This window comes from Branchiostoma lanceolatum, chromosome 16, assembly GCF_035083965.1.
Source record: "Branchiostoma lanceolatum isolate klBraLanc5 chromosome 16, klBraLanc5.hap2, whole genome shotgun sequence".
Taxonomy (NCBI): domain Eukaryota; kingdom Metazoa; phylum Chordata; class Leptocardii; order Amphioxiformes; family Branchiostomatidae; genus Branchiostoma; species Branchiostoma lanceolatum.
Genome location: NC_089737.1, coordinates 16,322,405 through 16,344,522, shown reverse-complemented (window position 1 = coordinate 16,344,522; position 22,118 = coordinate 16,322,405). Strand labels below are relative to the sequence as shown.

The following is a 22,118-nucleotide window of genomic DNA, read 5'->3' as shown; positions in this document are numbered from 1 at the left end:
TGATTGGTGATATCATACTACTTGTGCATCAGAAAAACCCAAATGCACCAAAAAGCACCTGTGGGAAAGTAAAGAAAATCATATTTGATATTGTTTTGTAATAATTGTAAACAAACATAATTTTCTTTACTTTCCCACGGGTGCTATTGGATGCATTTTTTTTTCTGATGCACAAGCAGTATGATATCACCAATCAACAGTGTTTACAGTGTTTTCAGAAAAACACTGTAACACTGTTTTTCTGAAAACACTGTAACTGTTACAGTGTTTTTCTGAAAACACTGTAAACACTGTTGATTGGTGATATCATACTACTTGACTAATGTGAATCAGAAAAAAACAAATGCACCCAATAGCACCCGTGGGAAAGTAAAGAAAATTATAGTAGTTTGGTCAAGTTTGGACACAGACTTTGTGGTGAATATTTGTACAATGGTCTGCAAGTGTTTATGACACAATTTAGAAAGTTGTGCACAAATTGCAAAGGTCAGACAGTCTCATGGACTACTTATATAATAAGTCTTTTGACAATTCAAGAGAAGAAAATCTAATGGCTAAATTGTACCAGTTCTTGCAATATCAAAGGCAACATGACAAAACTATATGCTTCTTGCCCACAGTCAGCCATCTAGATCTGTGGGTGTGTATTGCTGGATGTGTATTGAGGAATCATGGGATGGTATCATTACCCCCCTGGTGCTGATACTAAACAACATAGGTATCACACATAATTTACAAAGTGTTTTACTCTGTATAGGAAACTGAAGGAATCTATGGACACTAGTACTCCGGATCAACGGATGAACACTCGACACATTGTGGAGTACTATGGTACAGCCTGCAAGAGGGTGAAGGGTGGCCTGAGGCTGGGGCTGGTCACAGAGCTGTGTGAGGGCACACTGGAGGACAGGATTGTTGGCAACAGGTGAGATAGTGTAAAAAATTTACAACTTTGTTCTAGAACTGTTCCTACAGAAAGACCCTAAGATTAAACTGCAGTTTGTTTGTTTACAACAAACTACAATTATATAGTAACATGCTATTCCAGGCAGGGTGTTGACCCTGAGCATAGACTTAGCAGCAACTTTACCTGCACAGCTATGGAGAGACAATGCACCAACAGAATAACATCTACCAGTCTACTTCTACTATGTCCAGTAAATATCATAATTATATTTTTCAGGGATCCAGCCTAGCTAGCTGGTGGATGCTGTCCCAGGGAAACCTGCATTCTGAGCTCAAGCTCAGTGCTGTGCTGAAGTGCATTGACCAATTATGTTTTTATAGGAACCTTAACCCAGCCTGGTGGGGTTCTAACCCAGAGAAGCTGGCAGCAGCCTTCAGCTACACCCAGAACCTGGCAGTGCAGCTGTGTGAGGGACTCAGGACCATCCACGATGCTGGCTACATCCACAGAGACATTAAGCTCATCAACATTCTGGTACTGTATGTTCCTTTGTAATATCATTAAACTCACTCACAGTGACAGTCTAATATTTGCAAAGGCATTTCATTTACCTTTAAATACATGCAGGGCTCGAAATAGTGGGTGCATGTGCACCCAGTGCACCCAAAATTGGAGATGTGCACCTAATTTTTGACTCTGGGTGCAGTACTGGTGCACCTATATATTTTTGTAGCCTATAGGGTTAAGGTACTATTGTACATCAGTATACAGAATATTCTTGAAATGTAAGTATAAAAAACAGCATGATAACTTTTTGCTGTACTTTATTTAATGTATTATTTGTTTGAAATTTTGAAGTTAGCTATAGAATTACAGATTGAAGTTCTTAAGAAAGGCAGCAGCGTCAAACTTTGTAATTTTGTTCTGAAGAACATTCAACTTTATTTTATATGGTGCACCCAAAATTCTTTCTGTGCACCCAATTTTTTGAGTTGGGTGCACCAGTGCACCTATTCCCAAAGATGAATTTCGAGCCCTGACATGTATTTGGTGTCTTAAGGTTCCGGTTCGGAATTTCAATTGACCGTACACCTAAAGAGTCCCTAAGACAAGATGCAAATCATAGGTTTTCTTGGTATAGTTTTGGTACAGATTTTTCGGCGATCGCTTTCGCAATGTGCAATCTTTTATATATTTCCTGAAAAGTCTGATCTTCGTGGCGTTTTATGGTTTATTTCCGAGTTTTGGTCGTCCGCGAAGACTTCCTGGTATTAGCGCGCCATAACTGTTACAGTAACGCGGTCTTGTAGCCTTATAAGGCATAGGAAAAAAAATGTTGTGTTTCCGGTTACCCGACTGACCCTAGCAAAACCCCCCGACCCTAGCAAACCTCCCGACCCTAGCAAACCTCCCGACCCTAGCAAACCCCCCGACCCTAGCAAACCTCCCGACCCTAGCAAACCCCCCGACCCTAGCAAACCCCCCGACCCTAGCAAACCTCCCGACCCTAGCAAACCCCCCGACCCTAGCAAACCCCCCGACCCTAGCAAACCCCCCGACCCTAGCAAACCTCCCGACCCTAGCAAACCCCCCGACCCTAGCAAACCTCCCGACCCTAGCAAACCCCCCGACCCTAGCAAACCCCCCGACCCTAGCAAACCCCCCGACCCTAGCAAACCCCCCGACCCTAGCAAACCCCCCGACCCTAGCAAACCTCCCGACCCTAGCAAACCTCCCGACCCTAGCAAACCCCCCGACCCTAGCAAACCCCCCGACCCTAGCAAACCCCCCGACCCTAGCAAACCCCCCGACCCTAGCAAACCCCCCGACCCTAGCAAACCCCCCGACCCTAGCAAACCTCCCGACCCTAGCAAACCTCCCGACCCTAGCAAACCTCCCGACCCTAGCAAACCTCCCGACCCTAGCAAACCCCCCGACCCTAGCAAACCTCCCGACCCTAGCAAACCTCCCGACCCTAGCAAACCCCCCGACCCTAGCAAACCCCCCGACCCTAGCCTTTTTTGGGGGTATCGGTCACTGGGAAAAATAATTTCTGAACTCGAGTGATGAAAAACTGTGCGCGAAAAAACCGCTTGCGCAGTTGTGCAGCGCAACAATGTTTTGATTGGTGCAAGTTATTTTCAAACCCAGATTACGCAGTGCACTACCTAAATTTCGGGCCTGAGAACTCGATTTGCGTTAATTATTTGCACTAAGTAGAAAATTTGGACCAAGAAAACTCTAATATTCTACCACTCTGCGTCAGACACGTGCACACACACACTCTCTCACTTTTGTAAATTTTCAACCAAAACACAGACATCGACCCCGAACCAAACAAGTTATATATAAAGTTACCGATACTTTTTCATTCGTTTGTATCCATAGTCAACTTGTTTTATACTGCCTGAAACGCAAAAATCCGTCTGCAAAGAGAGCTCGGCTCCCGGTCGAGAGACGATATTTTTCAGCCGCCATCTTGAATTTACCAACTAACGCTAAATGTCGCGAGAATGCGTGAGAGTAATGACGTAAACCTGCAGTACCGGCTACTACCGGTAGAGGGCAGTGTTTGAGTTGCTGTTTATTTCTATGGGGCGAAGTGTTGCTAGTATACTAGTGCTGAATTTTTTTGTTGGCAACATTGAGATTGCACAAGTAGTGAATGAGTCCCTTTACTAAGCTTGGATTTTAATAAAATTCTGAACTTTGGAACAATTATTTTAGAAAATTAAACAAAGAAAGTTGTTAAAATGTTATGACACTGACGGTGAGAAAGCAACTGGACAATGACATAGATTATTGTATTTAGTGATTATTATACATGTATATTCTTGATAATTCATCTGCCACTTTTCCAATTGGTAATTTTATTCCGGGGGTTACTTTTAATCTAGTTTTATTAGATTTTGTTCACCCCCCTCTGGGCAGCGCATGTTTAACCACATGAGAATTGAGTGCAATGGTTAGGAGGTTGGCCCAAGCACTGTACTGTGAGGCCAACAGTCAGAGCATTTGATGTCACCAGTAAAAAAAAGAAAAGATCTGAAAAAAAAGTGAATCCCTACCTACCGACCCTAATTTTTTCGGGACCGTAACAGGAGACAACATTTTTTTTCCTAGGCCTTACCAAAATTTTGCGTTCTACAAGCGTTTTGCATGGTTTCGCGCCATCAGGGATTGCGGAAAACGTATCCTCAGTTTTTTTCCATTTTTCATTACACACAGAGATTGATGACCTTTATTGCCATCAGTCATTGTCCTAGGAAAACTCTTATTTTCCTTCCAGGGGCTTTGAAGGAATGCCCCCAAAATAGCTGTTTTTGGTGGTGAAAATTGCTTTATGACAGTTTTCACGAAAAATGACGTTTTCCAGAGAATATGAAAAGCGTCTGTCGGTCAGTGGCAAGGCACCACAATCCATCGAAAACATTAAATTGTCCCGAAAATGATGTTTGGAAAAGCGCTATTGCCGTTCCGAATCGTAAAAAAACAACTCCAAACCGAGACCTAAAAGCATGTCTTATGGCTAGTCCATGATATTCAAAGACAAAACAAACTGACGCATCTCATGTAAAAGGATCTAGAAATGTGTCAAACCATGCCAGGTGAGCACTCTATTGCTAAGATGACTGAATAGTCAAAACCTTGAGGCTGGAAAAACCTACATACAGGAGCATCTTCTATTCAATTTTTTTTTTTTTTTTTCAAATCTGATACCAACACTCTTATAGATACCAATTGGATTATGGTACCATCCGGTTCTGATTCATCTCAAAGGATATACTTGTCCAGCAGATTGTTTAACGTCTGTCCGTACCTCATGTTCATGAGATCTTGATTATATTATGTATGAAGGTGACTCGAGATGATGTTGTGAAGCTTGCTGATGTTGGACAGACCAAGCAAGAGGTGAGAATAACAGGGACAATAGCTGGAACTGCCACCTACGCAGCACCTGAGGTGAAAGAAAAGAAGAAGTACGACAAGAGTGCAGACATCTACAGCCTGGGCCTCATTCTGTGGGAGATGTGGTATGGGAAAACCCTCTATGGGCACAAGGTCAGTCTGACTTACTAGCAGCTTTTAAGCTTTTCCTTGTTGAATGAAAGTGCAGCACTGGGTAGTACCTTATGCAGGACTGGTTTAATTACCTCTCTATATTAGTATATATATGCATCACTAATTAGTAACCTTATGGAGTGCTGATCATGATCATGTGTTCTGTGATCTTTTATGTACTCATAAGTCAGTTGGTAAAAAGCACTATATATATAAAGGAAGTTCTTTACTTACAAACATAAACAATCTGTATAAGTGATGTAATATTGCTTTTAACAATACCGTAAAATCCCTATTTACGTACGCACTTTTTAAAGTTTTCAAGTTGCAAGCAGGTGCTCCAGGCCGACGCCAAAGTCGGGGTGCGTATGTTAGGAGGGGTTCTTCCTCGTGAAAATCGCATGTCAGCTTGAGAGTACGGTACATCTTCATGCAAATGAAGTGTGGATATGAAGTGTGAAAGGCTACCACACAATCAATCAGTAATAAAGAATAAATAAAACATATATTTAAATTGTTTGACATTTCCTACCCAGAAACATTTTCTCAGTAACCCTTTAAGCCGGTAAACATCATTGGAAGGATGATCATGTCAACCTCTTGACTATCCACCGAAATGCTGGAGAGGGGGTGCGTAGGTTAGGAGTGTTTTCCCCCTGAATGTTTCAACACACTGAGTCAGGCCTGCAATTGTTCCCAAATCAGGGGTGCGTACTTTAGGAGGGGTGCGTACGTAAATAGGAATTTTACGGTATAGCAAATACTTAAGTTTGGTCAAAAAACTGATAGCTTTAAGACTTAAGTCTTAAGCTTGTAACTATATTGTACAGGTGTGAGAATAGCAATTACCATGCACATTTGTTACAATAGAGGAACAGGCTTTACTTGTTGGAATGCTACAGGTGAAGACAACAATGCCTCTGAAAGCGAACTGTTTTAATTTGTCTTTGCCAGGACGACATCTACTCAAAAAGGCTTGAGGAGGATTTGAAGAGAGGAAGAGACATCCGAATGCCACGATGGGAAGGTACAGTCCCCCCCATCCCTGAGTGGACCAGTCTGATCCACGACTGTCTCAAGAAGGATCCAAAGAGACGACCAAAGATACAGGAGTGTCTGGACAGGATCTCAGCTATGAAGGTTGAGTAGAAACAGGAAACCAGGCCTAAATCTCCAAGCAAATGTAGGGAGGAAAGATCATACCATGTTTTTTTTCAAGACAACTGCCCCAGTTTTGCTCCCACAGCAAAGAGGGCCTGCATGGGGGGGTAGTGATTACGAATTACGAAAAAGTTTCGCCGCCGATTACGAATTACGTTAAATTCTGAGAGCTGATTACAAATTACGTTAAATCATATGAGGCCTCCCAACCGACCTTTTAAACAATCTAGCATGTTCTGCTTCAAAACTATTGATTTCATGTTGATTTGGAGTGACGATGAATCTGGTTTATATAACCACGCTAAACGGTATATGAGGCTGAGCCTGAGTCAGATCCAGACACCTCAAGAATATTCCAGTCCGAACTTGGACAAACAGGTGTGTCAAAATGCAGGGCTATCGTACCTTTACCTGTACAATGTCATATACAACAGTGATGGAATATGACTTGTAGATTTGTAAATAAATTGATCTATTGACTGATTTTTGGTATTTCTCTATAGATCTATGAGCCAGAATACAGTATGCGACAAAATACATTTTCAAACTTAACTTATGTTCTCATGATTCACCTGTACCAGGATGATGATAATGACTATGAGGCTTCTCCGGGTGCAGATGGGGAGACCTACAGTGACTTAGGGAGTGTCAGTAAAGAAATCACTGCCATTGCCCTGTGACCATACCAGGCCGGTAAGTTTTCCCTCTCCTGACCTCCCAAAATTACAGCCTCGCCCAATGATATTTATCCCACAAAAGCTTTGAGACTGCAATTTGAGTTCCCGTGGCTCAAGCGGACGCACAACCCTGTCACTTGGCCATGTGGATGAAATAAACCTGGGGTGTAGGGCACATTTCATTCATTTTGTTGGGACAGTCATGAAAGTATCAAACAAAATTCAGCAAATGGTACTGATCCTTGATGGTCACATGCTGAAAATACTATGACAAAAAAAAATCATTGATTTTGAGGAATGTGACCAATGGATGCTTTTCAAATATTTCTTTGGCCATCCCCTTGCTGTCTCTTCTTGCAGATTTGCTGGTAATGGGAAATTTAAATCTATAGAAGTGTCAATCGAATTGGCAACAAGGAGTTAACTCTGGGTTTCCTTTTGTACAGCGGCGGAGGATGAGATATCGTTTCACCCTGGGGACGTCATCACCAACATTGACATGGTAAGACTGCGTGACATTATCTATTTTTTAAGATTTTGTTTCTATCTTTTTTTCCATGGACGACAGCAGATAAATATGTATCAACATCGTTTACATAATATATAGAGAGACTAGCAGGTGGAACAATTATAGCAAGATCATCATTGACAAGCATGAATTTATGATAACTTAAAGGTACTTTTCTTATTGATCTTTCAGTTTCTTTTTCCTTTTTTCAGAATTGTGACGACCTGGGATGGTGGTGCGGAGAGTGTCATGGACAATTTGGCCTCTTCCCAGATAATTTTGTGAAGATCCAACAGTAGACCATCTCTCCAACACATCAACCAATGATCTCATGAGTAAGATATAAGCTGAGAGGTCTGTAATTATAGTTCTTTCAAAAATATTTTGGTGTCTTTCTAAACCAAATCACCAAGCTAAGTGACATCAGTGCACAACAACGTATGTGGTTACTATGTACAAAATGTAGTTTTGATGACTCAAAAGATGGTGGGACATTATATATTATATTTTCTTCAATCAGTTGTAATGGGATTATGTAATTTTAGACACAGTTCATGAAGTTATAGTAGATACAGTGTGTAGGTATATCTTGGTATACAAAGGCTGTAGACAAAAAAAATGCAAATTAGGTGTGTGCACAAGCAAAGTTCCTATATCCTCAAATGTAGACACAGCTAAGAGCTTACTATTAACTAGATGGTCTTCTAAAACTGGAAATTCAGGTAGTAAAATGTTAGAACACGCTGTGCTGAACAGCAATTATGATTTATTTCATAATGAGTTTTGTTTTGAAACTATAATGAACATGTCATTTTGAAACATTCCAGACTAGAGCTAAGCCAGTTACCAAACTTCCATTAGTGACTAAACTGCTACAGTTACGTGTATGTCATGAATATTCATCAAGTGATTACAGATACATATGTATTTGCTAAATAAATCTGAACCTTGATAGTGGACATAAAACTGTAGAGATAGCTTTGAAATGTAAGTCCGCAATAGGCTACCAGACAGGATCCATATTGTGGACACCTTTCAACACTGATGATTATGTAAATTAGAGTCTGGTTGTAACACCAGCATGAAAGTTCATCTGGGTTGGTAAATTACATAATGAAAAAATAATCAAATAAAGTTGTAACACTGTTATATACATGTGCATGTATAACATCTAGTGATCCGGCCTATGTCACTCACTCACTAGCATTCCACACTTGTCTACAAAAGTACAAGAAATTTTATCTAGAAAGTCTACAAGTCAGACTAGGTTTTACACTCACAAATGTTGCTACTGAATGCTGGAACATTTTGGTGGCAAAACCCATTAGGAAAACTTGAAGATCAAACATGTTTAAAGTATCTTATCAATAGGCATACTTTGCTTGCCATGGTGTTACAGTATATGCATTCAAATAATAAAAGATGATGTTTCATTTTATAGTCTTACCTTTCTATCTAATTAGTAGTTAAGTCAAGGTTTGTAAGTAAATATTCAGTTAGTGTTTTGAAATGTTACTGTTAGCTTGTGAATTTTTCCCAAACAGTATTGTTACAGCAATTGCATTAATAAAATTAATTCACAAATCTAAAGCACACAACGTATTAACAAAGAAGTCATGTACATGTTGTATATCCACCTTGAAGCACCAGGTATTAACAGACTTCATCATGCAGTTAGTTTAACACCCTAGAGAAACAGGATAAACTTTAAACAATAAATGATCTGTGTTGCAATAATTGCAACTTGATATACATACACAGACACACACACAATTCCAACACACAATGCTCTTCAACATGAGGTCTGATTTGAAAAGGAACCAAAAATTCTTCACATTATGTCATAAAGAATGTCTAAAGATCCCAAATATTGTTTAATAATCATGCAATTTTAACCATTAACTTTGCCGTGACGGCAACTGTGGTGTGACGTCACGACTGGTGAAACTCTGTTTTAGCGTCACACTCAACTTCGCAAACCCGCCAAAATTCACCAAGTTCGCCAAGAACTGCTCTATTCTAGCACAGAATGTGTTCACAAAGACTTAAAGTTGCAGTCTTTCGGTAAAAAGTCCGAAGTTTCTGTCATTATTTTTTAAAATGTTAGAAAACTACTACCCAATTCCGTCTGCCATTTTGGACCATTTTGGGACTATGGCCACAATTTTCGAACATTGTAAGATTTTAAAAATCCTTGTCAAATATTGCTCGAAACGTCAAGTGATTACTTTCAAACACTTAGTAGAAAACTGAGCCGAACCACAGAATTACTCTTTCTATCATAACATAAGAAACGTGAGCGTGTTTAATTTTACATTTGAGGTACCGTTACTTTACAAACTTCAACAACTCAACGTGGTCCTGTACCCACTGTGTACGATCTACTTCGCGAACATTTCCAAGAATCTGACAGATTTATAAGACAATTTGCCATGACACATTTCGGTAGTCAGTCCAGGAGTTCCCTACTCACGTTTTGGCTACACCAACAGGTTCCCTGTCCACACGACGAAGGGAGAAACGCCCTCTTGTTGTTGAGAATGACACGAACACAGCACAACACTTTGTCGTCTGCGGCATGCTGTGACGTCATACTCATACTGTCATACGTCATACTGAGCGGATAGCATTGGTACTGCAGCATTCCATACTTCCCACAAAATTCCATCGTATTATGCAACACTGACCTGATTTTATTGGTGACACCTGCTAGTCTTGATTAAAGAACAAGAATATTGTTTGCAACTGATTGTTTGTTTGTTTGTTTGTTTGTTAATGTTATGAAATTCCATCAATTGGTGGTAAGACATTGTATTTTAGTACAGTCTTTGATTGTCCTATGTCTACAACACAGGTTTACCACATGTCAGTATATACTAGTAGTTAATTATCTTAGCCTTAGTATCAAACAGCTTGTCATATTTGTCCTGTTCTATTTACATAATGGACGTCACGAATCCCTCTTAGATTTGGATGATTAGTACGATGAGCTAAAAGTTCAGTCACAAACAAGCAGAGACATTTCCTCAAAGCTGAGTGTGGACCACTAAAAATTGTAATCTGTCTCTAGAGGATTCTACATTTACCAGTGGATACTTGATCATACATGTACCGTAAGTGTCCCAATCGAAGAAACTTATGCTAGAGGTTTGTGTATAAACATTTGAAACAGATGGTGACTGGCTTCCATTAAAACAGCTGAATTTCAAGGAACATCTTTAAAACATTTAAAGTTAAACACCAAAACATCTGGTTATTGTAACGATAACAGACACAAGCATATTGTGCACCACATTCACCTTCATCTAGAAAATAGTTTAAAACGACCCAGAAAGAATGGTAGGGACTTTCCTCAACGCTCATGTGTATGATCCTAACTTCGCATATAACATTATGTGACACATAACGATTTGTACGTTCCTCACAAACATTCAGACACATGATGTTGGCAGGGAAAGTTCGGAGCTGTCCTCCATCGTCATGTCCCTGATCCTCTGCAGACACTGCAGCGCGCTGGGCCGCCTGCTGGCGTCTGGACTCACACAGTCTCGCACCAGAGTTTCCCACTCCGGGATGGGGCGGACGGAGTCAGGAGAATGTGGCATCATCATGGACTCGCCTTCTGTCAGACTCCTCAGGCCGCGATCATCCTGTGGTTAATAGCAGGACGGATTCATTGTCAGACTGACACAAATTGTGTATCCGTCCTGATTGTCAAGTTAGCAGTTTAAGTAGCGCTGGCGAGCAGTTGGGGTTTAACAGGTGAAGCTACTATGGCTGGGTTTCAGAAAACTAAAACCATGTTTTTGCTTTTTCCAATTCCAGACCCTTTCGATTGTGTTTGGTAAGAGCTTGGCAATGCGTTATTCCCACAATTTAAAGAGATGTTACAGTAGTTCGTGTTGCAATCCATTAGGATAAGCCTAGAATAGTTATTGCTAACGAGAAAGGAAAATCACAGTCATACATACGCCTTTCAGCTACTTGGACGATTATGCACTCGTTCATTCGCGTTTGACCTATAACATACTACGCATTCTCCCAACTACCCTGGCAATTTCAACGTACCATGTATTGTTTGCATTGATAACATGATATTGTTCATGTTTACCATAGCTTGCCAAATGGTCCGTCCATACCACATCTCCCACAGGATGAGCCCCAGGCTGTAGATGTCTGCACTCTTGTTGTACATTTTCCGTCCCATCACCTCAGGTGCTGCGTAGATGACTGTGCCTATGATGGTGCCCGTCACGTCCACTTCTCTCTTCGTCACACCGACGTCAGCAAGTTTCACAACGTCACCTGCAGTAACCTGTGGACGCCAAGGAGGACATCGTAATTCCTATAGAGCCGTATACTATACTGCCACTGCGAAAAACATGTTACAGTCCAAAACTGCAGTCTGAAATTGAATGCAGTAACATACGAGCGGGGATCAAAAGTTAATTCCATTTCTATCATAGCAGGTTCATTTTTTCTGCGGAATGAGTTGAAATTTGGCACAAAGGTAAAGGCACATACCTTCCTTAAATATCTGATTTAGCTGCTCAAATTGTATATTCGATACATATCTATATGAACGAATGAGTTGATTTCAAGATGGCCGACCGCTTGCAAGTCAATCAGAAGCAAAGATCAGTTCCCCTGACCCACTTCCAATTCATGTAGGAGCTGAAATTTTATGACTAAGACCTAAGGCATGTGCTAAGTTTCTTTTCTCTTACAGCATGGGAAACTAGTCTACAAAAAACCTATAATCAACCCAACTTGTATTCAGAATCCTGATGACTGTTCTGAATTCAACGCATATCTCACTCAACTCTAGCAACGATAGAAGAACAACTAACTAATTGTCAAGCCAGCCTGCAGCAGAATCGTGAATCCATGCTACGTTGTGAGGAAACTACATGCAACTTTTCAGTGTAGTTGATTCCCTACTTCACAAACCAGGCGTTAGATGTATAGATGTACATGTATAGAGGACTGACCAGAACATTGATGAGCTTGAGGTCCCTGTGGATGTAGCCTGCATCATGGATGGTCCTGAGTCCCTCACACAGCTGCACTGCCAGGTTCTGGGTGTAGCTGAAGGCTCGCTGCTTCATCACAGGGTCATGCCCCCACCAAGTTGGGTTGTGTTCTCTACATGGGAAGAAATCATAACGTGGATTCAGCAGCAGTATCTCTGACATAATTGAACCATGGCCATTATTGCGATATATGCTTGCTTTTGCTATCAGATCCAGTGCTTTACAGTGTTAACATATTCCTACATGCCCTGACAAGGCTAAACTACAGTGTGGGAAAGCTGCGGAGTGCCGAGACAGTGGCAACTTATGTCTTAACAATCCTCTGTTACTTATGTTACAATTTTGTCATAAGTTATTTTTCTTTGCTATACTGACGATTTTACTGTTTTGTAGTTGAAACTCAATTTGCCAAAATTGAATGGGCCATCCAGATGTCTGAAAATTCAATAAATGAATAAATGAATAAATAAATAAATAGATAAAAACACAATAATCTATGTCGTAAACGAACACGGCATGCCTACCTCTGCCCAACAATCCTGTCCTCCAGTGTGCCGTCACACAGCTCCATGACCAGCCCCAGTTTCAGGCTGTCAGGTTGTCCTTCTGTCTTCATCCTCTTACAGGCTGTACCGTAGTACTCCACAATGTGCTCTCCCCTCAAATCCCTGTGGGAAGAAACAATAATCTGAAATAAGAAATATGATAGAAAAGCACCTTGTCTTTAAACTGATCAGTCTTAATTGCTTGCTGGTTAACTCATAAAGCCATATTGATTTGATTATATGGATGACATCCTCTGGGGTTTGGCAAAAAAATGCCTTCATTGTCAAATCTACGTGGTCAGGAAGAATGAACAAAACTAAACACACAGAGTATGTGGTGAACCGAATGATGTATTCTTAATTTTTGTTCTTTCATATCTTCTTTTTTGACTTTGGAATTCACTTTGGCATTCTCCGACATCAGTATCCGTTTTAGGATTTTTTTGGTGCAATTGACAGCATATATTTTCTCACAGTATGGCCGAAAACGTTTTTTTTTTCTTTGCAGACGGACGGAAGTTGATGCGCGCGCGGATGTCATCTATAGGATCAAATCAACATGGTCTAACTAAAAAAAACTAGATCACCACGACCCCATACCTTCGCCAAATGATGTTAACCTTTTTCACTGACGTATGATAAATGCTTCTCATTGATTTTGCAAGCATGTTCCCCATTTGCATAAATTATATCAGTTGATCATCTACTCCACACAAATAACAGAAGTTTTCCAAAGTATAACAATCTTGTTTTAGCAGAGTAGAATATCCTAGCATTTTAAAGTCAGTTATGCAAATTAGGTCCTGATCTGCATAATTTATGTTTAATGATGTTCATCCTCATTTATCGTCCAAGTGCCGCAGGTATGAAATCCCCGTCATTCACCACTATGGAATTGTAGTATTTTCTTATTTATTTTGCATAATCCATATATATTGATGATCTTTCTCAAATACATTTGTCACACGTTAGAGTAGTCCCACATGGAGCGCAATGAATTTATACAATTTCTTCATACTTATACGAATTAGACCCTTATTTGTATAATTACCTTCCCCAAGAAGGTTATATATTTTACCGAGCGTGTCTCTGCGTGTCTGTAGGTCGAGAATGCTTGTTAATGGATTGTCTTCATATTTGGTATGTCTGTTGGTATGTATAAAATCTCAAAATGATTAGATTTTGGGTCACCTAATTTGCACAATTAATGAAAAAAGTTTTAAAATCTGCTATATAGCATGATAAAGACTCCTATACAGTCGGTACCACCTAACACGCGTCAGTTGCCAAACTGGAGCAAATATATATTTCCCTGCTGTCAGGCCTGTCCCTAGCTTGTGTTCATAACACAAAGGGATATAACGATACAACCAAACCTGTATACTTGTTTTTGATATGTGGATAGTTTAGGTGATGCTTGATATTATGAAATGGTATTCATGCAAATCAAAATCTAATTTGCATAATTATTTGAGAAATTTTATAAACCCACTCCATTCAATGATAAGACTACCAAAAAATGCATCATATGTAACTGATGAATTGACGGACATTGATGGATAAAAGTTAGGCAAGTGAAGAGCTAATTTTCATAATTGAAGAGAAAATACTGTAATTCAATATTGGTAAATGACTGGAATGTCATACGTGTGGCATTTGGAAGTTATGTGAAGGTCAACATGGTTGAATGTAAATTATGCAGATGAGGGCCTAATTTGCATAATTGACCAGAAAATCCTAGAATAGCCTTCTTTGTTCAGATAGCACTGTCATACTTCTCCTATTTGGGTGCAAAAGATGATCAATTGATATAACTTATGCAACTTATCAAAAGCAGAAGTTCCGCTGCAGAACCTAGAAAAGCCGACAGGTGGCCCAAGATCGAAATGATTTTTAACTTTTGTCAACCTACCAACACACCAAATATAAAACCAATCCATCCAGCCGTTCTTAAGTTATCTTGGTGACCAACAGACCGACAGACACACAAACGCTGCCAAAAACATCGCAGATGTTGTGTTTTACCTCAAGTTGCTCTCTTCTGTGAGGAATTCCCAGGCGTTCTGCTCCGTGGTGATCTCGTACAGCAGGACACCGACCTTCAGTGCTGCAGGGACGAGTGACTCGCCTCGCTCGACCTGCACCCGGTACACCTCCCCGTAGGACCCGCCGCCGATCCTGTTCTGCGGGTCTGGCCAGCCGACGATGCTGTCCAAGTCGAACTCGTACTCCCTCATCTCCGTCAGCTCTACCATAGCCAGTTGGCCCAGACGGAGGTTGGTGTCGGATTCCTGCGTCTCGTATATGCTGACAAGCTGCATCTGGCCCCTTGTCTCAGCAAAACGATCCTCCACAAAGCACCGGTCCAAGTCCTTCTTTGCCTGTAGATGTGATTCGAATTCGCTTAGCCACCAAAGTGACCTCTCCAGCCCCTTTTCGGCTATTGACTTCAACCTTTCAGCCATGGCTGTAGTAGCCTCTTCAGCTAAGCGGCGAGATCGATCGGATAATCGCGATCGATCCTTGTTCTCACGAGATGACATAACCAGTGCAGTGACACCAAGCACTATTGCTAAGGAAACAGGCACGGCGGGTATGAGGGCGAAAGGGAACGTGAAGGGCATAAATGGTGTGATGATCATGCCGCTGTAAACAAAGGAAGCAAGGACAATCATAGATTCGACCAATGCTGACAAGTTTGAGGGCGTCTTGTGAAACATTGCGTTCATTTTGAACCGTAGTCCTATCACTGGTCTGATTTTTTCGTCATAATCATCGCTCACCCTGGTGATCATTGCTATGAATTTGTCCAGAAACTGTTCATTGATGGCTTTTATGCGGTTTTGGAACGGCTGGTGTTTCAGCAACAGATAGTACTCTATCTCCGAACACAGCTTTTGTATAGCGTCCTGATCAGTTTCAGCATCGATGGCAACCGCGGAGAGATGTTCCTTCAGTTCTTCTCCATGCAAGACACTAGGCAAGCTCGTCACCGCGGATTCTATTTCATCTTCAAGGAAATCCTTTACTTCTTTAACGCAATGAGCTGAAAACTCGTTAAACCGTGACAGCGCGGATCGAGCTTCCCTATACTCTCTGCGCCGTTCTCCTGCGTCGAGGTTACGGAACGCGTCATTCAGCTTCAGTCTGACGAATGTGAGCGATTCTTCCAGAATGTTAGCCATCCGCCTATATTGGACAGACAATTTTGAAAACTTAATGAAAAAATGTCCGCGTAATCAAACTTACCATTTACCTATCTTACCCACCAATTGAATACAACAAAATAAGTTACACATGCACCTGGGAGACATATTCAGATAGAAAAAAAGGACAATCAAATGGACAAGTAAAAACTCTCATAAACCTGTACTGAACAGACAGCTTGTGGTTAAGAGTCTGTGGCAGCAGCTCATAGATGCCGTCCAGCACTTTGTTGAAGTCTGCCGACCGGAAGCCGCCTTTAACAGCTTCCTGTGAAAATGGGATTTTCCCACGTACTCTTTATTTGTATTGTATAGCCAGTATAACATTGGACGTCGTGTGCAGTAAGACGCCGCAGCGCATAGGACTACTAAGACGTCTAAGGCCGCATCTCTGCACTAATGTAGCAAACTTGTTGTATAAAACCCTTGCTTTGCCACATCTTGAATATTACAATGTGGTATGGGAAAATTGCAGCGCAGCCAACAAGCAGCGTCTCCACGTCCTCTGCAGGGCTTTCAAGAATCATCCTCAGATGTGAGCCGAGGTCAAATGATTAGGAACTGCACCAGGCACTGGGTTGGAGTCAACTACAAGAAGAACTTGCAATTTGCCGAAATCTGTATCATGGTGTACAAGTAACTTCATGGCTAAGCCCTCGTCTATTTACTCAACACACTTTACACAGTTACAACACCAGACAATCACACCTACTGCACAATCCTAACTACACCTCAAGAGCAGGTCAACGCACATTTCCATATAATATCTACTAACATAATTCCACCACCCTAAAAATATACGTCCAAACAGATCTCCAACCCAACATCCCCCAGTATAAGGCACTCCTGTATATCTAAACTGTACATACCTGGGGGATGCTGCACTAGAGATCTCTCAAACACACTGGTTTTCAGAGTGGCGGATTTACGTAACCCGGCGGATTAAAGTTAATGGAGGCTAAAGCAGCTGAAATATATAACTCACTAAAACCTGAGATGAAACAAGCATTCACCCTTCAAACAGGCTCTGAAAGAATGACCAATCTGATCTCTGACCCTCAAAGACCATTGAATGACCTTCATATGATTCTAAGTTATTGTTTTGAGTTATCCTGAGTTGTTTTTATGATTTGTTACACCAATGTTTAATGGTTAATACTCTATGTTATACCATTGTGAGTTTATCATTCATTCATCCTATGTTAAATAATACTCTTTTGTATCCTGATTGTTTATGATTTTATAAGGGCTCCCTTAGAAATCAGTTTATTTATTCATCTATTTTACCAAGTTAACCGAAGGGACCACCCAAAATATTCATTAAAAAACTAGAGAGGTAGCATTTACAAGCAGAAAACATAATGTTTACCTTCACTTGACTTGACATGGTCTAGTGTAAGAAAATACAGTAACTGTTCTGTTTATTCTTACTCAAAGACATTCCTACATATGGTGACCAGCCCCTCCAGCTTCGTCATGCAGCATTATGTAATCAAACACTACAGGGGGTCTGCTACATTACCAGTTACCATGGTGACAGTCGTCTAATCCAGGTCATTCACCTTATTCGTTTGGGGAAGAGGAGTAAGAAGAAGAAACATAGCAAAAACAATATAAACATAAAAATAACCTGACGGTGACCCCCTGTCGTATTACGCCAGCTTCAGTCATACGTCCGTGGCTAGTTACATCTCTCCGAGCGACCCATCACACCCAACTTCTTCATATCTAAGTGCCAGCAGCTCGGTTTCGTACCGATATTGTTTTTGTCTCTCTTTTTTTATTTTGCATATAGATTGGGGCCATACTTTTGCAAAGTAAATAGTGCAGGCAAACACCTACACTGTTGCTCTGTTGCAATTCCAATAAAATCCAAAATAGGCAAACACCTTGTCCTTTAGCAATGGCCATTCTAGCGATTTGCAGTGGATTTAGGTTGACGACCTACTGCATGCATAAGACAATCCCCAAGTAAGTCCAAACTCTAAAGTGCACGTGTGATAAGTACTTGCCGTGTTTGAATGGGTGAAGACCTGAGACTCGGTCAGTCCCCCCCACATCATCCCCAGCTTCCGGATGGTTTCTACCTTTACCTCCTCTCTCTCTTTGGTCGGTACCTGGTCCCACTTGTTGAGGACGAAGATGGCTTTCCTCGGGTCGAACTGCTCCAGGTCAGACCGCGCACCCTGGTCCTTACACTTCCACAGAAGGCGGCCCAACTGCATATTGTCGAACGCACAAAAGTATACTTCAAATGAAAGGCATGAAGAAGATGTGAAGATAGCCACAACCTGCCTTGTGCATGTATCATATACCGATCTGATAATTGAAAGAGTATGTCAACCTGTCAATATGTTAATCTTAAATGATGAGAATGCCATGATAGTGACACATGTTTCTCACGTAGGGGCTTTGAATTATTCTCCATCGCAGCAATACAAGCCACCGTTGCAGACTCCTTTAGCAATAAGAAAAAAAATGTAATAGTAAAACTGCAACTTGAAAAAACAAACAGCCGGAAGGAGTCTGCAACTGAGGCTAAGCAATACCGTGAGAGAATCCCAGTCTCCAACCAGACTCAATAGATTGCAAAGACCGTATCCAACTGGAAGAAGGAGCTTATAGTGCAATCTAAGGTCTGGAACAAGTCGGTCTGAACAAAGGCTATTAACATCTAATTGTTACCTAATCAAACTGTGCTTCTGTAAGTGAGTTTATTACTCTCTGTCCGCACGGGCGTGCGGCGCCATGCCGGGCTGACACCTCCAGGCCGCGACTGAGAGGCCGCTTACTTGGGCAGGGCTGTACCGCGAAAATTAAACTTCCCAGGAAAAATAAAAAAAAATGCTTCAATCGTCACAAAATGCGATCAATTTTGACCAGTTACGTCGGAACTGTAAGGGCAATTCCCGCCATGTGGTCACATGGAATCTTGCAGTTAATCTCTAGTAATAGTGGCTTGAACCCGAAACAGTAAACATTGTCTACGAATGTTTTTGCAAGAACGGTTTTCCATGATGCCACAAACATCGCCGATGGGTGAAAGAAACTGCTATTGTGAGAGCTTTTTACTAGGCTCAACCAAGGCGCGATTCTCTTAGTCTCCGCCTCACCCTGTCTTGCTGAACTCCCCCTGCCCTTGAGCTGTCGATGATGTAGATGAACGCAAAGGCTGATGGGATGTATTTCGCTATGACGTCATCCATCATCTCGCTCTCGCCGACTCCCGGGCTGTCCACGATCGTCACGCCTCCCTGGGAACAAAGGGAAATGCCAGCACTGCATGATAAAAGTCTTCTACCATCAAGCCCGTCGTATCACGTACAGTTTCTTATCATTGTGCTCTCTAAACCTTGCCACCTACTCTCTGACCATAGTTTGTAGTAAAGATTGAAATAAGAGTCCAAAGACCAAGTACCTAACGGTAAATGTAGATCTTCTTCCAAGTACAGTTGCAGAATTAACGTCTGGTCTCCTAACATTGGCATACTCCTAAATTTGGAAGGATCAATTGTCTCATTATGCAAAAGTGAGCCATGTTTGCATTCATCCACAGTGCTTAATGGACCCAAGCGGCAAGCCAATGCGCAGATCAATAATCAAAATTGCGCATGGACGATGTAAAATCATCTCAACAGCGAAAATTTTTCAGACACCATGATACCCAATTACCATTCATTAACATGCAGCTAGCTCCAGACATCCGAAAATAATTTCATCAGGTTGGTAGAACATAGGATATTTGGAGTTTCTTTTAACACAACCAGGTAATCTCACCTGCTGACGTTTCGGTGTCTGTCAGACACCTAGCCTTCAGAGCTTCTGACTGGAGTACTGCTTCTCACCGCTACGTTTGGGATTACGTTCTCGCCGCAAAAGCGCCACCTACATCGGCTACTTATAGCGGTGAGAAGCAGTACTCCAGTCAGAAGCTCTGAAGAAGGTGTCTGACAGACACCGAAACGTCAGCAGGTGAGATAACCTGGTTGTGTTAAAAGAAACTCCAAATATCCTAGCTTCAGACAGTTGACACTTGTGCACTATGACGTCGAACTCATGAATTTACGTTCGAAGTTAAGGTACCCTCCAATACCTTAAGAAAGGCAAGTGGCCAAAAGATCTCAATCTTGGAGGCCGGCGGGAGGGTCTCCCTTTGTGTTGCCTTCAGATGAATGTAAGATGCCAGCTGCCGGCGACACTCCTCTGGGTCACTGCTCAGAGTGAGCGGGATCTCATGGGATTCTGCTACAGGGTCTGCCTCTCTGAGATGAACCACTGCTCGCCGAGTCTCCCCGTGCTTCAGCTCACAGATGGTGGAAGTGCTGCTCAGGTGGGCAACGGGAAGGATGTTGTCTCCTAGCAGCAGGTTCAGGAAGGTGCTCTTACCGGCTGAACTTTCACCTGGAGTATCCAATGATAGCAATGATAACGATGATACTTATGATTATCGAATTCTAGCTGCACAACAGTTAATGTACCCTGTTGGAAGCGAACGACAGGTGATTTAACGTCTTAGGGGAAACTCACCTGCTACCAGTATCGGGCAGTCGTCCTTGCTCAGGTGTTCTTGGACTTCCTGCAAGATTTCCATGACGTCACGTCTAAAGCGTATCTTCAGCTTCTCCCTGTCGGTCTGGTCCAGGGTGGGCAGGTAGGCTATGACGTCACGGCAGCACTTCAGCAGGAGCTCCCGACGGGCTCGGTAAGACTCGGCTGCTAACGCCATGATTTCGGCAACCTATTAAACAGAAGCCAACACAATATACACGTGGAGAATAATATGTTTTCGGGGCTGTGTGTCCGTTTGTTTGATAGCAGCATAGCTCCAGAAATTTTGAATAGATTTTGAATAGAAAATTGTTATTTTGCTAACTGCGATGGACTCTGTAATCTCTATCATTTCGTTATCGAATTATGCTATGATTTGACATATAATTTTGTTATATACAACCAATTACTATTCTGTTAGTATTTTGTTAGTATTATTATTGTCTGATAAGTTATTGTTATTATTTACTACTATGATTATATTATGAATTGTTAGATTTATGTTATTTTTGTTAATTTAGATGGGGGAAGACCTTGTATAAGCCACTATGGCTTTTTTTCTTCCCCCAGCACATGTTTTTTGTTTGCTCTATTATGTAAAATTGATTTTAATATGTGCAAATAAACCAAACCAACCAAACCAATAGATCTTTATGATATTTAGTATGTTGATAGGTGTTGTTAGAATAAATCAATGAATAGATTATGGGCCCCCTAGCGGCTTGCCATGATACTTCAGCAGGACTTCTTGTTTTGATATTTCGTGTTCTGGACATGCTTTGGTACAACTTGGACAACTTGTGTTATTTAGGTATTGAAGATTATTAACTAACTTGAGATGATATATGCAAATGATGATCTTATTTGCATAATCAACGAGGAACATAGAGAATACGTCAGTTACCAAGTTTAACATCATTCGGCAAAGGTATGTGGTCGTGGAGCTATACTCATGATTATGCTGTCTTGGAAAGCAAGTAGTGGGCCCCCTCTTTCTCTGGCCGGATGCTAGTATTTTCTTACATGGAATACACATTAGTGAAATCTGCATTTTAAAGACATTAGCTGCTATAGGGCTAGCATAAATTGCAATGAAAAAGACTCACGAACTCGAATCTGGACCACCAACTCAAAAAGATTAATTATACCTATGACCTAAACCATAAACCCATACGCGGACTAACCTGTTCGGGACTTTTTGCTTTTTCCGCTTCTTCTGTCAACTCCCGGATCTTCTGTTTGAGGGCGGTTTTTGCCTCTGCTGGGCGGAGATCGTCGCCGTCTACGCCGTAGTCGCTGAGAGTTCTGTACACCTTCCCCGGCTTCATGGCGTCTATTTCCGCTTCCGTGAGGGCTTCTTTCTCAGCCATGCTGAGAGGAAGGGAACACGGATTGCGCCTTGATTATCACAAACTTATTTATTATATTAAACCAGTACGTACTCTAATCCCTGATACAAGACGTATTCATC

At 41.5% G+C, this 22,118-nt stretch overlaps 2 protein-coding genes across 2 annotated transcripts; one reads left to right on the top strand and one right to left on the bottom strand.

Annotated features, from left to right (window-relative positions):
* Positions 1 to 699: 699 nt before the first annotated feature.
* LOC136421891 (uncharacterized) lies at positions 700 to 8,727 on the top strand. Its single transcript, XM_066409462.1, has 6 exons — positions 700 to 925; positions 1,288 to 1,441; positions 4,766 to 4,969; positions 5,924 to 6,823; positions 7,254 to 7,309; positions 7,528 to 8,727. Exons 1-4 carry the CDS (start codon positions 774 to 776, stop codon positions 6,116 to 6,118), a joined length of 705 nt encoding a protein of 234 aa, XP_066265559.1. The 5' UTR covers positions 700 to 773; the 3' UTR covers positions 6,119 to 6,823; positions 7,254 to 7,309; positions 7,528 to 8,727.
* Positions 8,728 to 10,746: 2,019 nt separating this feature from the next.
* On the bottom strand, positions 10,747 to 18,324 carry LOC136421533 (dual serine/threonine and tyrosine protein kinase-like). The gene is made up of 7 exons (XM_066408860.1): positions 18,133 to 18,324; positions 16,267 to 16,367; positions 14,919 to 16,082; positions 12,873 to 13,016; positions 12,307 to 12,460; positions 11,427 to 11,630; positions 10,747 to 10,965 (listed from the first exon to the last, which is right to left on the bottom strand). Exons 1-7 carry the CDS (start codon positions 18,322 to 18,324, stop codon positions 10,747 to 10,749), a joined length of 2,178 nt encoding a protein of 725 aa, XP_066264957.1.
* Between the last annotated feature and the right edge of the window lie 3,794 nt (positions 18,325 to 22,118).

Excerpts from the sequence above, each read along its gene's own strand:
- LOC136421891 (XM_066409462.1), top strand. The coding sequence starts at position 774 with ATGGACACTAGTACTCCGGATCAACGGATGAACACTCGACACATTGTG. Across the intron at positions 1,442-4,765 it reads TTAAGCTCATCAACATTCTG|GTGACTCGAGATGATGTTGT; the intron begins GTACTGTATGTT and ends TTATGTATGAAG. Across the intron at positions 4,970-5,923 it reads AAACCCTCTATGGGCACAAG|GACGACATCTACTCAAAAAG; the intron begins GTCAGTCTGACT and ends TGTCTTTGCCAG.
- LOC136421533 (XM_066408860.1), bottom strand. The coding sequence starts at position 18,324 with ATGCAGTTGGGCCGCCTTCTGTGGAAGTGTAAGGACCAGGGTGCGCGG. Across the intron at positions 16,083-16,266 it reads AACCACAAGCTGTCTGTTCA|GCGGATGGCTAACATTCTGG; the intron begins GTACAGGTTTAT and ends TGTCCAATATAG. Across the intron at positions 11,631-12,306 it reads TCAAGCTCATCAATGTTCTG|GTTACTGCAGGTGACGTTGT; the intron begins GTCAGTCCTCTA and ends TGGCGTCCACAG.